This window comes from Taudactylus pleione, unplaced genomic scaffold (assembly GCF_031769625.1).
Source record: "Taudactylus pleione unplaced genomic scaffold, aTauple2 ptg000486l, whole genome shotgun sequence".
Taxonomy (NCBI): domain Eukaryota; kingdom Metazoa; phylum Chordata; class Amphibia; order Anura; family Myobatrachidae; genus Taudactylus; species Taudactylus pleione.
The window spans coordinates 1,417,408-1,436,123 of record NW_028284888.1 but is presented as its reverse complement, the minus strand read 5'-3'; the positions used below and the strand labels follow the sequence as shown (position 1 = coordinate 1,436,123).

Here is an 18,716-nt window from a genome sequence, read left to right as displayed (position 1 = left end):
TCACCCTGCCCAGTAACCACCAGCAAGCCTTATAACGAGGTGATGTGACCTTATCAGACAAATAATCTTGTGTATGCCCAGATGGCAGCGTGTGTGTAAGGTGCATGTTCCCCAAGCTCATTAGTTTCTTAGCTTTGTATTAGGCTGGTTTCTGACTAGATCACTGCAAGGAGGCGAGCTTGTCCAAGCCGAATGTGAATACATGATACTGCAAAAGCTCTAAAGAGAATAAAAAAAAAAAAGTGTGTATTAAGTTTTGCTAGCTATTACAGAGGATGTTAGTAACTTACTAGTAGAAAGTACCAATGTTCATAGATTCCTATTGGTAGAGAGTTGTTGAGGCTGTGTTTACACAAGAAAACCCCAAACCTCTGTATTACACTCAAGGTATTTGCCTCAAGTGTTATAGAAGAAAACTACTCCAGAAATAAATATTAACATTACTACAGGTCCAGGGAAAAACAAGGACCCTGAGACAACAGGTCCAGATAGTGAAGCAGTAGGAACAGAGCATCGATGAGGAGACTCCAAAAATCTTAGTACCAGTGATGTCTGGGATGAACTGGAGCCCCCAGAAGGAAAGCCCCTCCGTCTCAAATTAAACTTCCGAAGACCTCGAGGAAGAAGGGAGACCGGAGGACACAGGTACACAAAGTGGAAGGACCACTTCACTGACAAAGTCACTGAAGGTAGCTTCAATACTCCTAGAGCTGGACTGTAACACCGGTAATGTGTGATAGAGTCAGAAGGCCATGAGGATCAATCACCTCTGCTCACCAGGAGTTGAAATCTCTCTTGAAGAAGAGACTAGTCCCCGGGATGCACGTCGTAATGGCTGAGGAAGCCCGCTTCCCAATGGAGAGCTCCGGGAATGAACACTGCAGAGTTGGCCAGAAGACCCTTGGACCATGTCAGAATGTATGACATTCCTGTCATTGCCACCCAACTAACAGTGTTGCCTAGATGGAACCCACTGTGGTGACACTGTCGGACTGAACCTATTCAGGTTTACCGTGACATATGGGTTAGGCCAGTGAATGCCCAAGACAGATTAAAGTTCCAACAAGTTAAGTGGCAGGGTGGAAGCGACAGACGTCCAGCTGCCCAGAAACGAATGCGGACCAGACACTGTCTGTAGCAAAGAATACCCTGGACGAGATGGCCATAGCCACCCGGACAGAGACAGACTCGCCTCCAGACAGCATCATCGTACGAACAGCGATCCAATGGAAAAAACTCGATCCATCCGGAGAGGAGTCAATTATGGCAAGGCCTGGAATGGAACTGAGCACATTCCACCCTACCAAAAGGTAGACACTGTGGTAGACCGTGCATCACCAAGAGTAATGACATATGTCAACTGCGTAGACATCCGCACACTCTAGGTTGAAGAGCTGAGATCTTGTCTTACTCCAGAAAAATTCTCAGATTCTGAGAATCCAGCAGTGCTCCCAGATGAAGAATACCCTGTGAGGGTTGCAGGGAGGATTTTTTTCTCCGTTGACTAATTATCTGTGCCGAGAAGAAGCCACGGTTATCCTGACCTGGCGGTAAAGTACCTCGGTGATCCTGCTAAAAGCAGGAGGCCGCCCAGATAAAGGAGCATTCCGATACACTGAACAGGTGAACTGTCAGAAAATCCATAAAGCTGGTAGATCCCGGTGGAGTTGAGGGCAGAGCTCAAAACTTGCAAGTGTTGCTGTGGCACAGCAAACCTGAACCCATGCAGATGAGAGGGCTCTGTATGTACCCGTAGGTACGTATCCTGAATACTCAGATATACCATAAAGTCCCCAGGCTCCAAACCTCGGATGATGGAGCATGGAGGATTCCACCTGAGTCCAGGCACCCTTGGAATCTGATTCAGGGATTTGAGAGAGTATAGGCAAATGAGGAGCAGTCAGTCACTGCCCCAGAAAGAAAGTAGAACAACCAGTCCCTCGCTGAGATAGTGAGGCTGGCCAAAATAGCTCTGCTTACCGCAAAGACTGTATAGCTTTCTGGGTTTGTAAGGCCCTGATCGGGTCTGATGGGCCCATGTAACAACGCCTGTGAGGAGGCCGCCTGAGCAATGAGAGGCCGTTGAGAATCAGTATCTCGCTCTGAAATCCCCCAGATGTAGACCTGTCCCGTCAGGCTGAAGGTTTATCCTCAGGCATAGAAGCAGGGTCGTCCGGAAGTCCAGGACTGCTCGGTACTGGATATGGTGGCCCCCGTGTAGGCCAACAGCCTAGGGAAAAAACAGGCCTTTAGGCTGACCCTGAGGACAAAAAGACTTAAACAGCGTTAGTCCGAATGTAGTAGGAGTAGCTAAAGACGGTATCTCCCCATTAGTGATACTGCCAATGATGCAACAATCTTGTCAAGGTCAGGACCAAACAAGATCTTCCCCATGGAAGGAGTCTGCACCTCTGCTTTCCCATAATGCAGCCATAGGGTATTGCGGCGGATATAGTCGCAGCTGAAAACCTGAAAGTTAGAAGCCCGGCATCCAATGTAGGTAATCCCACATATTACAACTGCATATTTTATGTGAGCGGCAAAAGACATTTGAACCCCAGACGTGTTGGAGGAGAAAAAAGTTAGAAATGCATCAGCCCAGTATGCAACAGTATTAACCAACCATGCGATGGCCATGGTAGGCCGGGCAACAGGCCCTGAAAACGAGTACATTGATTTCAGGCAAAGTTACCACCTACGGATCCGTAAAAGCCGTCCAGGCCGGGAGGCGTATTAATGCCTGTAACCAGACGATTATTAAATCCACCTCAGAGATTTCTAATACTTGTGAGGACCCTCAGGGAATGGGAAACAGGAGGCCTTTGTGACCCCTCGTATCTGGCGACAGCCAGACTCCCGCCATGAGATCCACCCGCTGGGCAGAAACGGGGAATGTATGATACAGGTGCAGGATCAACATTCTCTATATCCAGAATGAAACTAGCTACCAGCCCCAAAGCAGGAATAATACTTGAAATCGGCTCCCCCCATGTGAGGGGGAAAGAGCCGAATACGCCCTCCAGTTCACAGCAGAGCCACAGGGAAGTTACCACAGGGCGTATATCACGCCAGGGTGACCGTTGCGGTAATCCCTGCAAGGGGAATGATAGACAGATGTGGTACCGGAGGTAATTCATGTACCGTGAAAAACCCCGGCAGGGAGCGATAGTCTGTGACACAGGGGTAAAGTGCAAGAAATTGCGACATACCCCAAGTTGAAAAGGGCAGTATGGCAGTAACTAACCCCAAGCGAGTTACGCCAATGAGGCCCACCCGGTGACCCTCAAAGGAGAGGAGATCCTGAGAAATAAACCGCCCAAGGGGGTCGTGCAAGGGGCCCGGCGCCAGATGGTGCCGCATACATAAACCTTTGAGTCAAATCCTCCGCACTAATACCTGCAGGCCATGACCTGCAGGATAGCAATAATGGGTGCCGTATCGTGTGCTATCTCCTGGTCAGATATATTTGACTATCTTGACGGAATTATTAAGCAGCGCCATACCAGTCCTGACTGACACTAAGATTAGCTGCAGGGACCCATTATCAGTATATGCAACACACAGTTCCATCTAAAATATGGCAACGTGCAGCACGCAACAGTATGTGACAAACCTCACAAATATTAACAAGTATATATGTGATGTCTCAGAACCACCCTAGGTACACCTGTATTAGGGAGGATAACGAAAAGGGATAGACATACACTGACAGGTGAGAGAAAAATATGAGATATGGTAAGAACTTACCCTTGTTATCTCTATTTCTACGAAGTCCATAGGGTTCCACAGGATACCTTGGGGTATAGGTGTGACCTCAGTCGCTGGGCACCATAGAGTTAAGCTTTTCAGCCTCCCAGGATGCACTAGGGTCCCCCTCCTATACCCCGCCCCCGAGCCAAGGCACCTCAGTTAGTTATCAAGCCATAGGCCGGAGGAGGAGAAGGAAGAGAGAAAAAAGATCTGGACACATACAAGAATCACATTCTCACCAGAGGGAGACAGAAAACCGGTGACCAGAGCAAAGCCCATCTGCAGCACAGGTGCGCCAGGGCGGGAGTCCTGTGGAACCCTATGGACTTCGTAGAAATAGAGATAACAAGGGTAAGTTCTTACCATATCTCATATTTTCTACTTCAGGGTCCATAGGGTATCCACAGGATACCTTGGGGATGTCCCAAAGCAGTATCCTTTAAGGGTGGGGACGCTCCTGTGCAGAAAGGAGAATCCACCGCCCGAAGGAAGCATCCTGAGAGGCGAAGGTGTCAAACCTGTAATACCTCACGAAGGTATGGACAGAGGGCCACGTAGCAGCCTTGCAGATCTGAACTGCCGAGGCACCACGTCGAGCTGCCCACAAAGGACCCACAGACCTAGTGGAATGAGCCTTCAGAGAAGGAGGAACCGGTAGGCCTTCATGAAGATAAGCTTCAGAAATAGCCATATGGATCCAGGCTGCCAAAGTTTGCTTTGAAGCAGGCCAACCCTTTTTACGGAAGCCATAGAGGACAAACAAAGCGTCCGACTTCCTAAACGAAGAAGTGCGGTCAACATAAGTCCTTAAGGCCCGCACAACATCCAAAGAGGCCTCACCCACGGAAAGACCCGGTGAGTTAAAGGCCGGAACAACTATTTCCTCGTTAACATGAAACTGGGAAACAACTTTGGGAAGAAACTCGGGCCGAGTGCGGAGCACTGCCCTGTTCCCATGAAAAACCAAGAAAGGGGGTCTACAAGAAAGAGCCCCTAACTCAGAAACACGTCTGGCCGAAGCAATGGCCAGAAGGAAAACAGTCTTAGCTGTTAGCCATTTAAGATCCACTGAGCCCAGTGGTTCAAACGGCGGTCCTTGGAGAGCCCTCAGGACCACAGCCAAATCCCAAGGCGCCACAGGTGGAACAAAGGGCGGCTGAATGCGGAGAACACCCTGCATAAAGGTGCGCACATCCGGGATTGTAGCAATCCTACGGTGAAACCAGACAGATAGGGCCGAAACCTGTACCTTCAAAGAAGCAAGGCGAAGCCCATGATCTAGTCCCGCTTGCAGGAAGGCGAGAATCCGAGACAGACGAAACTCCCGCGGTGCATAACCTCTCGGTCGACACCACTGGAAGAACGTATGCCACACGCGATGGTATATCCTCGCGGAAGACGGTTTCCGAGCTCGTAACATGGTACGCACCACAGAGCTGGAAAACCCCCGGGACCTCAGCATGGCCGTCTCAACAGCCACGCCGGTCAAAGACAGCCGAGTCAGGTCCGGGTGAAGGCAAGGACCCTGAGACAGAAGGTCCGGTCGTAGCGGCAACCGCAGAGGACTGTCCACGGACAGACCCTGAAGGTCTGAGAACCAGTGCCGTCTGGGCCACGCGGGAGCTATCAACAGGAGCGTCCCTCCTTCCTGTTTGAATTTCCGGATTACCCGTGGAAGAAGGGAGACCGGAGGGAACAGGTATGCGAACCGGAACGTCCACCGGACGGACAGAGCATCCACCAGAGACGCCCCTTCATCTCTTGTGCGAGACCCGTACACCGGCAACTTGTTGTTGTGCCGGGACGCCATGAGGTCGATATCTGGAAGACCCCACCTGTCCACCAGTAGTTGAAAAACGTCCGGGTGCAGGGACCATTCCCCCGGATGAACGTCCTGGCGACTTAGAAAGTTCGCCTCCCAATTTAGCACTCCCGGGATGAAGACCGCTGATATGGCCGGAAGATTGCGCTCCGCCCAAACCAGGATCCGAGAGACCTCTACGAGAGCCGCCCGACTGCGAGTTCCTCCTTGCCTGTTTATGTAGGCCACGGTGGTAGCGTTGTCCGACTGGACCTGCACCGGGCGACCCTGGAGAAACCGCTGTGCCTGCTGGAGAGCATTGAAGACCGCACGGAGTTCCAAGATATTTATTGGAAGCTCCGCTTCTGTCGGCGTCCACCTGCCCTGGAACAAGTGTGGACCCGAAACTGCTCCCCAGCCCCGAAGACTGGCGTCCGTTGTCAACAGGACCCAATTTGGAACCCAGAACGGACGTCCCTTGTTGAGGTGGGTAGTCTGTAACCACCATGCAAGGGACAGGCGAACCTCCTGGGTGAGCACAATCGTCTGGGACATCAGAGACTGAGGCAGCCCGTTCCACTTGGACAGGATCAGGTGCTGCAGAGGTCTGGAGTGAAACTGGGCGTATTCCACCATGTCGAACACCGACACCATGGAGCCCAGTAACCTCATCGCCGAGTGTAAGGACACCCGGCGGCTGTGCAGGCAACTGCGCACCCTTGACTGTAAAGCAGAGATCTTGTCCTCCGTCACGAAGATCCTTTGCTGTCCCGAGTCCAATAAGGCTCCAAGATGCAGAATCCTCCGAGACGGGATTAGAGTGGACTGCCAGTTGATTAGCTAGCCGTGCCGTTGCAGCAGTGCAATGGTCAGGTCCAAGTGGCGTAACAGGAGCTCTGGAGATCCTGCCACCAATAACAGGTCGTCCAAATACGGCAACATGCGGACTCCCTGCAGCCGCAGAGAAGCCGCCATGACCGCCATCACCTTGGTGAAAACACGTGGTGCTGTTGCCAGGCCAAAAGGTAACGCCCGAAACTGGAAGTGGTCGCTGCGGATTGCAAACCTGAGGAACTGTTGATGGCGCAAAAGAATAGGGACATGCAGGTAAGCGTCCTGTATGTCCAATGACACCATGTAGTCCCCAGGTTCCAGCGCCAGAATGATGGACCGTAGGGTCTCCATCCGAAACTTCGGGACCCGCAAAGACTTGTTGAGTGCTTTGAGGTTGAGAATCGGACGATATGACCCATTGGGTTTCTGTACCAAAAATAGATTTGAATAGAAACCCTGGCCCCTCTGGGAGAATGGAACAGGCACTATAACTCCAGCCTGGAGCATAGTGTGCAATACCTTCCGCAGCTCCGTAGCCTTGTTCCGGTCTGATGGGAGACCCGTGGTGAAGAAGCGAGCCGGGGGTCTGTGCCGGAAGGAGAGGGCGTATCCGTGGGAAACCACCTCCAGAACCCAAGTGTCTGTCGTAGTGGTCGACCAACACTGGGCGAACTGTAGCAGGCGGCCTCCCACCCTGGGATCCCCCAAAGGGAGGCCCGGACCGTCAGGCCGCAGGCTTGTCATCTGGCTTGGGGGCCGGACGTCTGGTACTCCATGCCTGCTTCCGGGGCTTGACCGATTTCTTAGGGCCAGCCTGTCGAGGAAACGACTGTGGTTTGGGCCTGCCCTGGGCCCTAGATGACCGAAAGGACGATGGTCCCGAACCAGAAGGAGCAGCGGCCGACGGGAGACAAGCAGATTTGGCTGCCGCCAGCGTGGCCACAATCTTATCCAGATCCGGACCGAAGAGAACTTCTCCGGTAAACGGCAACGCTTCCAGACCTTTCTTGGAATCTGCGTCCGCCTTCCAGGATCGCAGCCACAAGGTGCGACGAGCAGCTACCGCTGCTGAAGAAATTCTAGACACCAGAGTACTAATGTCTAGAGCCGCCTCGTTGATGTAGGTGGCCGAATCACGGAGATTGCCAATCAACTCCGCCTGTTCGGCCGGACAGTCGGATTCAAAAGAAGCCTCTAATGAATCCGCCCAGCGCTCCATCGCTCTGGCAACCCAGCAAATGGCCATAGCCGGCCGTGCTGCCCCCCCTGCAAGGGAATAAGCGGACTTCAGGCAGATTTCTACCTTGCGGTCCGTAGCATCCTTAAGGGAGGACATGGATGGCATCGGCAATGTGGCACTACGGACAAGACGGGTCACGTGAGAATCCACCTGTGGAGGGGATTCCCACTTAGCAAAATAATTATCCGCGAACGGATAAGCCACCGCCAGGCGTTTCTGCGGCTGGTATCTTTTGCCAGGTTGTTTCCACGCCTCCTCTAAATGGTCCACCAACTGACCCAAAAGAGGAAAGACTGTGGCATCGCCCTTCACATCTTTGAAAATGGCATACTTCGATTTAGCCGCTGGGGGAACTTCGTCCTCAATCACCAAGGCTGTGCGGACCGCCCGAATAAGTCCAGGAATATATACCTTGGACTTAGCATCAGCGTCCTTAGTATGGAGAGGTTCCTGATCGTAAGGATCCAGAATCTCCCCATCATCAGACGTCCCTTCGTCATCCTCATAAGGAGCGGACAGACGCCACCGGCCTTTTATGAGGCCGCATCACAGACTCCCCTTGCAACACATCCGACAAGTGCTGTACAGAACTCGTCAGGGAGTTAACCCACGCTGGCTCCTGAGAACCCGGGAGCGGGGAAATAGGGAGACTGTGGGGTACCACCAATTGTCGTGGGAACCCCTGCATGGGTGACGACACCACAGACTGCTGGGACAAACCCATCGGAGTAAACGCGGGCTGCGGAGCTAACTGGCCCACTAAAGCTGTTAACGCCTGAGCGAAACAAGCCCAGGGCGGCTCCTGTACAGGTGCTGTAACCGTAATAGGCCGCGCCATGGACAAACACTGCCGGCAAAGGCCCTCCGCGCTACCCTCCCCCTCCGCTAACGGTACTTTGCACGTGGTACACTGTAGCCGGAGGGGAAAATCACTTTCAGACATGATGGCACCACGTATGTGACCTCTCTCACCAATTAAGTATTAAATAGGCGAGAGACCACCCTGCAGCACCGCACCGCAAGGGCTTTAGCAGAAAGAACAGGGACAGTAATAAAGCTGACAGTTTAGAGAAGAAAAGTTACAGGCAGCGCTAGCACAGTCACATACAATGCAGAGAAATAACAATTCCTGCACTAACAGCGCTGATCACTCAACTACACAGACACAGGGCCTGGTAGGACACAGCGCTGCATACACAGACCTGAGCCACAGCGGAGGAGAGGTATGCAGGGGGACCCAGACCACGATGCTTCCGTCCAGCGCTTCCAGCAGCGTTCACCATGCGTTCTGGAGAAGATGGCCGCCGAGGAGCAGAGAGGAGGCTGGCCTGGGGGAGGAGCGCTGCCACAGGACCAGTCGGCAGCATGCAGAGAGGGCTGTGTGCAGCGGGGGAGTAACCGGCTGTGAGACAGGGAAGGCGCGCTCCCCTGGCATGCATTTAACCCCTGGGACGCCGCAGCGCTACTGCTCAGCTGCGGTCCGCTGTCCCAGGGGGTAGTGGAAAGCGCAGGTTGGTCGCCTGGCTCCACGCTGCAGCCAGTCCCCAGGGAGCCCCCTGCCTGGGGACTTAAAACCATGTGACCAGCGGGGACCCACCGCGGGACCCCGCTGGTTACCTTTGTCCCCCTTGGATCCGGCCATGGTCCGGAACATCTGGGGTCACCGCTAGCTGTGACCCCAGATGCTCACCAGCATCCCCGGATCGGTACCGGCGTTCTGGTACCGGCGGGGGTGTAGGGAAGACAGCATGGACGTCAGGACTGACTGTCCATGCTGTACATCCAGATGTGCAGCCACAGCTGCACTGAAGAAAGCTTCAGGGGCTCTTCTAGCCCCCACTCCGACAGGTGCACCCGACGCCGGGCCGGGCACCAAACTAAACTGAGGTGCCTTGGCTCGGGGGCGGGGTATAGGAGGGGGACCCTAGTGCATCCTGGGAGGCTGAAAAGCTTAACTCTATGGTGCCCAGCGACTGACGTCACACCTATACCCCAAGGTATCCTGTGGATACCCTATGGACCCTGAAGTAGAAAAGCAGACAGTCAGCACTAGCATAAGTCACATACAATGCAGACATATATACTGTACATACATAAGCATGACATAATATACTGCACAATGTCGCAACATTCAGCAGCCCAGATTCAGTGTCTGGGAAGGCTATAAGCGCTGTGTACACTCACCCAAAATGGCCAGGTACGCAGGGGGACTGGGCTCACTACTATCCTAGGAGTTCTGCAGCACCACCGAGAGATAATGGCCGCTGGAGACCTCAGAAGAAGCGTGGCCCGCGGAGGAAGCAGCACAGCGACGCCAGACTGTAGCATTGAAAGGCGCGCTGAGCTGAGGAGCCGCTAGACAGGGAAGGCTTCCTCCCCCGGCTAGCAATTAACCCCCTGTGATGCCGGCTCCCGCTATAATCCCTGGTGGGCTAGTGGACACGCGGGGTATGCCTCCATGGAGGGGGAGCCCACCGCCACCGCCTCCGGTCTGTCCCCAGAGACCGGAGGCATAAGGCTGCATACACATGTGGATCACAGCAAGTGGTGACCACGCGACTTACCTGTCCCCATCGATCTGGCAGCAGGTCAGGGATTCCTCCAGAGCCTGGCTAGTACAGACTCTGGGGTCCCGCTGCGATCCCCAGATCTGTACTGGCATCGCAGCGCTGGCGGGGCGTAGGAGCGGCAGCTTAGACGTCCATTGGACAGTCTGATGCTGCCGCTCTGAAGAATAGTAAAAAAAATAAAATAAAACTTTTTAAAATAAAAATTAAGCTTAGGGGCTGCCAGGCAGCCCCCCTGCAGTAACGGTGACCCGACTCCAGCCGGGCACCAACGTAAACTGAGGTGCCTCTGGCTGGGGGGCGGGGTTATAGGGAGAGTGGACCCAAGTGCATCCTGGGTGCTAAAAGCTTTAACTGCGTGGTGCCTGGATTTGGTTCCCAACCTATACCCCAAGGTCAACCCTATGGACCCTGAAGTAGAAATTACAACCAAGGTCAGTAGCTGCACCATTTACACTAACCCAGGAGTTAGTAATTTGTGTTTCATCTCATGGGGCATAGCAGACACTAACAGGTCACTGAATAAGCACTCAAGAGTAACCTTTGCAGTGGGGGAGGCCTAAAGCAGGACTTGCATGTAACGGAGATATACACAGTACTGCAATTTCATGTTTTGCCTTTGGGTATATTGCAGGGGGCACAGAACAGCAGCTCCTTCCTGTAAGATTATTGCAGCAGCCATCACACAGCCTTGAATCCGGCCCGGTATTAGCAGGTGCACACAGCATAACCTGTGATAGTAATAGCTTTCCCCAATGGTTAAGTCTGATAAATGATAGATTCCCCATTACTTCGGACGGGTGACCATCAGGGAGCACAGCCAGAATCATTCAGAAAGAAAAAACATGACACTACTAGTGATAGTCTCAAAATAAAGACCATTCACAGTTTCCCATACAAAACAGTTACCTGAGCTGCCCCTGCCATGTACCAGGGAGTAGTAACCAAACCATGTGCTCCTTCCCCAACACCTCCTAGTGACTGGTGAGCTGTACCAGGCCGGCAAATACCAACTTACCTCCACACCTGGCCTCTAGTTGGGTCTATTTACATTTCCCAATTTACACCAACTGTTCCCTCATGCACCTATACAAGGTAATGGGCAGCTGTCTGATTCTACAATGCCAAGGTGGGGCATTTACTGATTGGCACAAGTGACTGCTCGTTTTATTACAGTTTACTCCCTCACCCGAATCCACACACAACACGGAACTGACTGATCAGAAAATGGTTTATTTGAAGTTCCCAGAATGTTGGTTAAGTGCTGAGGGATCAGATCTTGTTGAACGCGGCGACATCCATGGACTGTACATAATCCTCGAAGGCCGTGATTCTCTCTTCCAGGACATCTGTGCCAACTTTGTCATCTTCCACCACGCACTGGATCTGCAGCTTCTTGATGCCGTAACCAACTGGAACAAGCTTGGCTGGTAGCAAGAGGAGGTTTACCGTTAGCTATGTACAACTTACACAGATAGCACTACATTCCCCTCTAATACAGAACAGATTATACAATAAAGCATTTGCGTGTGATGTGTAATCAGACATTACCCTCTATAAAAAGGTGCACAGGACAAGGAGCAATGTCGTGGTCACTATAGGCCGCTGTTCTGACAGCACATTGCCCCCTTTAGGCTTTCAAATGTTACAACTATTAAGATAAACCTACATGATAAAACCCCTTCCCATAAATTAGTATCCGGCCACTTCCACCTCCTGCGGTCACACAGGCAATCTCAAATTGTTTTTTGTTAAAAAAACAGCAACGAATTATAATCTCTAATGTGGCAAAATCAGAAGACAAATATCCATCATGGTCATCAGCCGAAAGATGGTGATCTGCTTTATTCATCATTAAAGCGCCACAGAAATAAAATGCTGCATAAAGAGATACTTACAGGAACCCCACAACAGCCCGTCCATCTGAACACTCCTAACAAACTCTTCTAGTTTTGCCATATCCGTTTCATCGTCCCATGGCTTCACGTCAAGTAGGATGGAAGACTTTGCGATAAGTGCTGGTTCTGCAAGACGGACAATCGTCAATTCAAAAATAATGTAGCGTAAATCTAATGGTGCGTACACACCCGGCCTGATTCAGACCCGCACGCTCCCAGCGCATGGAAATTCAGCCAAGTAACGTCAAGGGAGGCGCTCACACGGCAAGGCATAAGCACGCCCACTATGTCTTGGCGGGCGATCACTTTGTGCTTAGACGCCCACCAGCATACATCATCTCCAGGAAGTATATACAACCATCGGTTCATTGGGTTCCATCAGATCTGACTACAGCACTTACGGTTGACTACCCTACGGCGAGCACTATTCAGGCAGGGACGTGTATTATGATGCTGCCTGTAAATTATGCACACCTCTGAAATGGCGTTTAAATACTAAGGCACGCCTGCGTCCGCAACTCCACTCCCCCCGTTACTACGGCCCAGCCAGTTACCATCCACAAACAGGGCGAGCTAGCACATGCCGATCGATCGTACTACTTTGCGCACTGCAAACTACACGCATGCGCACATTAGTGAACATAGTCTGCAACGAGCTGCCGCTTGCTAGCGAGCCGGTCTAAATCGGGCCTGGTGTCAGATATTCTGGTGAATATATAACTATATTGTTTACATTGACTGGATTACCCCTTTCAACGACCAAACGATGATCAATACGCAGGCACGAATGGTCGATATAGACCATGTTAGCCTGTTTACTATAGGGATATAGTTATAGTAGCTGGGGGGTTGCTACATGTGCTGGATGTTTGATCCAGCACATGCAGGACGATCACATTACGATAGTTATCTGATGGTCTGACCATGTGTACCCTCTATAAGCATTAGACGGCATATCCACACAGTTGGCCAGTTACTATACTGGCTTTAAAAACAATGTACTGTTGTGTACTTTGTGTTCAATGCCACAAAAATAAAAGTTACCATTCTGTTTATCACAAGTCTACTTAAAACAGAAGAAAAAAAAAAAAAAAGTTGTGCCAGACTGGCGAGAACCCCGCTGGCATTGCACATTATAAAGCCAGAAGGGACCATTGATTATGTTTGTGCTACAGACAGACCCCATTCAGAGGAACAGAGAGAAAGTCTATAACACAAGTTAATGTCCCACAGGAGGAATGCTGGGACTGCCACACCGTCAGCTCCAGACCAGTATCTGTGGACGCCCTGTAGGCCCGGAGGGGTCATTACTACTCACTTTTAGATTTCTTTGATGCATATTGTGCCAGACGTTCTTCTCTAATTCTCTTAGACTCTTCACTTTCCTATATTCAATAACAAACTAGTGTTAGGACATGCAGAAGTATCCATTCTTTATTCAGCAGACACATCGCGGGCTGGCGGGATCAGACCAGAACATATACATCACATATCAGCCGAAAGATGGTGATTTAGTTCAATCATCATGTCACCAGCCTGCACCGACGTGGAAAGTGGTCATTCTATATAATGGTCACACCGACGCAGCGTCTGGCGGTTTATCATGTCGGTTGCTATATTAAGAACCTTTACTATGTGTACAACGTTTAAGCTTTCGGTTACCAAAACAGACGGTCACTTACTCCTTCATCACCCGTCAGGACAGATACTACCAGGATGTGACGAGAACAGAGCGGTATGATCAGAGCTCAGATAGTTTGCGTTTAAGGTTTTGTTGAGAGCTCTATAGCCAACTTTATAACATAGAAAGAACAATATATCTGCAGGGTATCCTAGATCTGCTGATTAATGTATTATTGATTGCGCAACGTTAGATACCACTACAGGACATGGGCCAAGACTGGTATTTACACCACAGAATTAATAGCAGATAGACCTTTAGGCATCATTTGTAACAGATCATAGAGGCACAGGGACACCCCTCACTGAGACCATGTCTCATTATATTTGGGATTAAGGGACACATCCAAGCTTCCATTGGATAACCACCTTTACTTACCTCCTCCTCATCGGAACCAAACAAGTCAATGTCATCATCATCCTCCTCTTTAGTGGCCTTGGCTGCACTGTCTGTTGTGTCTTCAATATTCACAGGGCCGTATTTCCCCAGGGGCTTCTTCACACCGGGCAGACTGTAAGCATAGGTCTAATGTCAGTTGCTATTAGCGACGGGTTCCTGGTTATTCTACATCTTAACCAAACATGCCGAACTAAACGGTTCCAATAGCCATGGACTAGAACTAAACCTCTATAGGACTACGCCAAACATTCACTACAACATCACAGTCTGTACTGAGCCAATAATCAGAACATAACCAGCACAATAACAGGACATGTCAGACCATAATTACAAGGAGACTGTATGAACCCCCATGTTGGATCTGTAACTTAGCCAAATCATACACTTGTCAATGGCGATATCGGATCAAACTTATTATGCAGACAGAGCAATGGCACAAATACTATTACATAAAGTTCAAAAATATTTCAGTAATTTTTTCCTGCACTAAAAATAAAAAAGATATGGTACACTTGCTAGGGTCTGAACAATGCAACACCTATATTGGGGTGCACTTGCTGGGGTCTGAACAATGCAACACCTATATTGGGGTGCACTTGCTGGGGGCTGAACAATGCAACACCTATATTGGGGTGCACTTGCTAGGGTCTGAACAATGCAACACCTATATTGGGGTGCACTTGCTGGGGGCTGAACAATGCAACACCTATATTGGGGTGCACTTGCTGGGGGCTGAACAATGCAACACCTATATTGGGGTGCACTTGCTGGGGGCTGAACAATGCAACACCTATATTGGGGTGCACTTGCTGGGGGCTGAACAATGCAACACCTATATTGGGGTGCACTTGCTGGAACCTGAATGCAGTGCCTATATTGGGGTACACTTGCTGGTGTCTGAATACACGCCTATATTGGGGTACACTTGCTGGGGTCTGAACAATGCAAAACCTATATTGGGGTACACTTGCTGGGGTCTGAACAATGCAACACCTATATTGGGGTACACTTGCTGGGGTCTGAACAATGCAACACCTATATTGGGGTACACTTGCTGGGGCCTGAACAATGCAAAACCTATATTGGGGTACACTTGCTGGGGTCTGAACAATGCAACACCTATATTGGGACAATTGCTGGCACCTGAACAATGTAACGATTATATTGAGGTAATCCAGCCTGCATGAAGCAAAGCCAGATCGGATCATCAATTTTTAACTAAAGCTGAATTTGATACCATCCCAAACTAATATTGGGAACCAGATTGACCAGTCGATTTAATAGGCACTACTGGTCAGTGATATCTGGCCTTCAATAAAGGTCAGCAATATTAATTCATTTATATAGTGATATAATGCACAAGTATTTTAGTTAGGCTTGCCATATCATCCCTCAGGACACTCAGTTACACAAGTTCTGTGGCTGATTAACACCAGGTGAAATGGAAACGATCAGCCAGCCACAGAATGAGTAATTCATACGTGTCCTGAATTACAGCGAGGATACGGCAAGCCTATCTTTAGTACATAGATATCAGAATCATTTGCAGTGTTCTCCCCAGGAACAATTTCATGGGTGCTCCACCCCGCATTATCCTGCTACAGGGGTCCGAGGGCCAAAATCAGTCTTGCTGCGCTTACATTATTGTGACAGGCAGTTACAGAACCTTCCTGATCTTTATAAAGGCAGGGCGCTGTTTGGACGGTGGGAACGCCAGAGAGTAGATGGAGTGCAGACGGGCACTGGGTCTCAGGGGCCAGCAATGACCACTGAGACTTTTCTGTGTCCAGCCAGCAAGTGGACAATATCTGTAAGACTCGCCCGTGCGCAGTCAGCAGACACTAACCCCCATCTGGCTGGCACGATATTCTGGGGAGAACTCAGCATTTGGTTCTACGGCATATTTACCAAGAGACATCTAACCACCACGTAGCCAGGCTTCATATTCACATCTTTGTCACACACGACTGTCAGACAGGCTGTGAGCTCAGACAAGAACATATACATCACATATCAGCCGAAAGATGGTGATTTAGTTCAATCATCATGGCACCAGCCTGCACCGACGTCCTGCGAGTATTTAACTACGCATTCTTATTTTCGGGTGTTACATGAGGCGTCCACTTTATGTACAGTCACTTACCTGGCTTTTTGCTTCTCATAGGACTTGATGTGATTGTACCAGCGTAGAGCATGGAACAGGTCTGCGTGGGGAGCGCTGGAGAGAGCCTCAAATACAGCAACATCAGCTTGGGAGGGGACATAGCTAAAACATGAAACACCAGTTACAATACAGTACATTATACACCTATCATACACCAGTTAACATACAGAATAACTGGTATATCGTACTGTAGAAGCCATATGCAAAAGGCTGTAACTCAATGAGAAATGGCAACAGCACAGACCTCAGCCAACTTGTACAAAGTGACAAGAATATTATATTTTCTCATAGTAAAGATCAGATATTAGAACACAAGTTGCCTTAGAGTAGTGGTTCTCAAACTCGGTCCTCAGAACCCCACACAGTTACCTTTTTGCAGGTCACCCAGCAGGTGCACAGGTGTATTCATTACTTACTGACGCATTTTAAAAGATCTACAGGTGCAGCTAATTACTTACTAGTAGTTATGTGAGGAGACCTGCAAAACATGCACTGTTTGGGGTCCTGAGGACAGAGTTTGAGAACCTGTGCCTTAGAGCATTTACCTAGCTTGTATTACTGCTACGCTTTATTTATAAGGGGCCACTAGGGTTTTGTAGGCTGTACAAGGGGCCACAACTAACCATATACACAACAGCAAATTATTGCCCCAGTGAGGAGAACTGCTCTGGAAAGCTCATACTTATGAACCCCAACAATGTTACCATCACCAATCCTGCCCAGTGCAAATGCCTGGCACGAGTTTATTCCTGCAGGGCATACAGCGTAGAGGAGTGATTCTTCCCAGGGAAAAGGGCAGTGTCCCAGGAACTAACCCACTGTAGGCCCAGCCTGGCTGTGGTGTGCAGGGAGCAGATTACTGTCTGTATTGGGGCCTCTATAGAGTACGGCCTTCTGAGGAGCTCCAGCTGGTGGAGGTGCTCTTTGGTCTCTCCTGCGGTACACCTCCCACATGCTGGGAAGGAAGCAGCCCCCTACCAGTATCAGGTGGTCTTCTGCTAACCTCTATTGTACATTTAGTTTTAGGTCTTTTACATCCGTGGGTCTAGCAGAAGGTATAATGGAAACATTTAGATATGTATAAATACAAATCTCAAACTAGTATCCTGTTCACCAACATGATCTAGGGGCTTCCATACATATGGATATGTAACACAATGGGACATAGTTACATAATGTGAGATTTTATGACCGGACAATAACAAAGGAACCAATTTTTATAAAGTGATGGATCCCTGGTACCTACATAATACCGTGGGGCAATCACTTGGCTTTTAGCTATTCTCAGGTTAGCAGGTACAGCCAACGCTGATCTATGTGACTGGGTGTGGATGTACAAGGCCTAGCAGCGATTAAACCAATGTCTAGTATCTGCTCAGCCTGGACCCTGAACAGCCACAAGCCAAAATAAACATTTCTCCACTATGTCCGATAGACAACGGAGCCAGAAGTGGCCCTGGTGCTCCGACGGGAAGCCAGACCTTACCCAATATGGCCAACCATGCGAATGGTGAAATTGTACAGTCCTAGGAGTACCATCCAGGCTGATTGCATTGTATTATGTCAGGTAGAGGGATAGAGGGAATGACAACTATAAGCTAATACTCACATTTAAAATTTGACCTGATCAGTGATTGCCAGCTCCATTTGGGATTGGTTGGCCAGGAGGGGGCATTGGGGACTCAGTGCTACAGACAACACCAGCCTGTGACACCATCATTGACACTGAATGCCCCTCCACCAGATGTGCAGGAGAGCAAGTCACATGCAGCTGGCTGTACGGGAGAGTCTGGGCTGCAGCCGGGTACTGTGGTTACAAATGTGCATGAGCTGGCACTGTATGTGCCCTGTGCTATAATGAGCCCAGACTGTGCTGCCCTCATTGGCACTGAATGCCCCTCCACCAGACTCGCAGGAGAACCAGTGACATACAGCTGGCACTATAGGTGCCCTGTGCTATAACGCACCTATACACACAGCAGCCCTGGCAGAGGGGCATGCTGGGTCTGGGTACAGGGAGTGGGCACTACAGCACGTGACTGCCGGGCCCCTGCCACGTGTCCCCCCCCCCCCCCACTCAGCTGCTGGTAATAATGAATGAATGGCCCCCCACCCCCTCATCGCTCGGTGCCCGCAGCCGCACTGACCCCTCGATGTAGCTCTTGTCGGCCAGGAACTCGTTGAGGACCTTCAGGCCGGCGGCAGATCTCAGGTCCCCGAAACCCATAGTGATAGCGGCTGTAGCGAGGGAGAGAGAGAGCGGCGGGGCCTGTGCAGCGGCTCTTATACCCGTGACGCCGGCAGAGGCGGGGCTACACACAGGGCCCGGCGCTCGGTCAGAGGGAGAGAAGCCGCGGCCGCCATCTTTACTGAGGGAAAAAT

At 50.4% G+C, this 18,716-nt stretch overlaps 1 protein-coding gene and 2 non-coding genes across 3 annotated transcripts; all 3 read right to left on the bottom strand.

Annotated features, from left to right (window-relative positions):
- Positions 1 to 11,405: 11,405 nt before the first annotated feature.
- Positions 11,406 to 18,605, bottom strand: EEF1B2 (eukaryotic translation elongation factor 1 beta 2). The gene is made up of 6 exons (XM_088449479.1): positions 18,482 to 18,605; positions 16,314 to 16,436; positions 14,150 to 14,282; positions 13,409 to 13,475; positions 12,091 to 12,216; positions 11,406 to 11,619 (listed from the first exon to the last, which is right to left on the bottom strand). Exons 1-6 carry the CDS (start codon positions 18,559 to 18,561, stop codon positions 11,465 to 11,467), a joined length of 684 nt encoding a protein of 227 aa, XP_088305605.1. The 5' UTR covers positions 18,562 to 18,605; the 3' UTR covers positions 11,406 to 11,464.
- Positions 13,552 to 13,625, bottom strand: LOC148502691 (small nucleolar RNA SNORD51). The gene has a single exon (XR_015869984.1). It is a non-coding gene; the product is annotated as a small nucleolar RNA SNORD51 (small nucleolar RNA).
- Positions 16,150 to 16,226, bottom strand: LOC148502690 (small nucleolar RNA SNORD51). The gene has a single exon (XR_015869983.1). It is a non-coding gene; the product is annotated as a small nucleolar RNA SNORD51 (small nucleolar RNA).
- Positions 18,606 to 18,716: the final 111 nt, after the last annotated feature.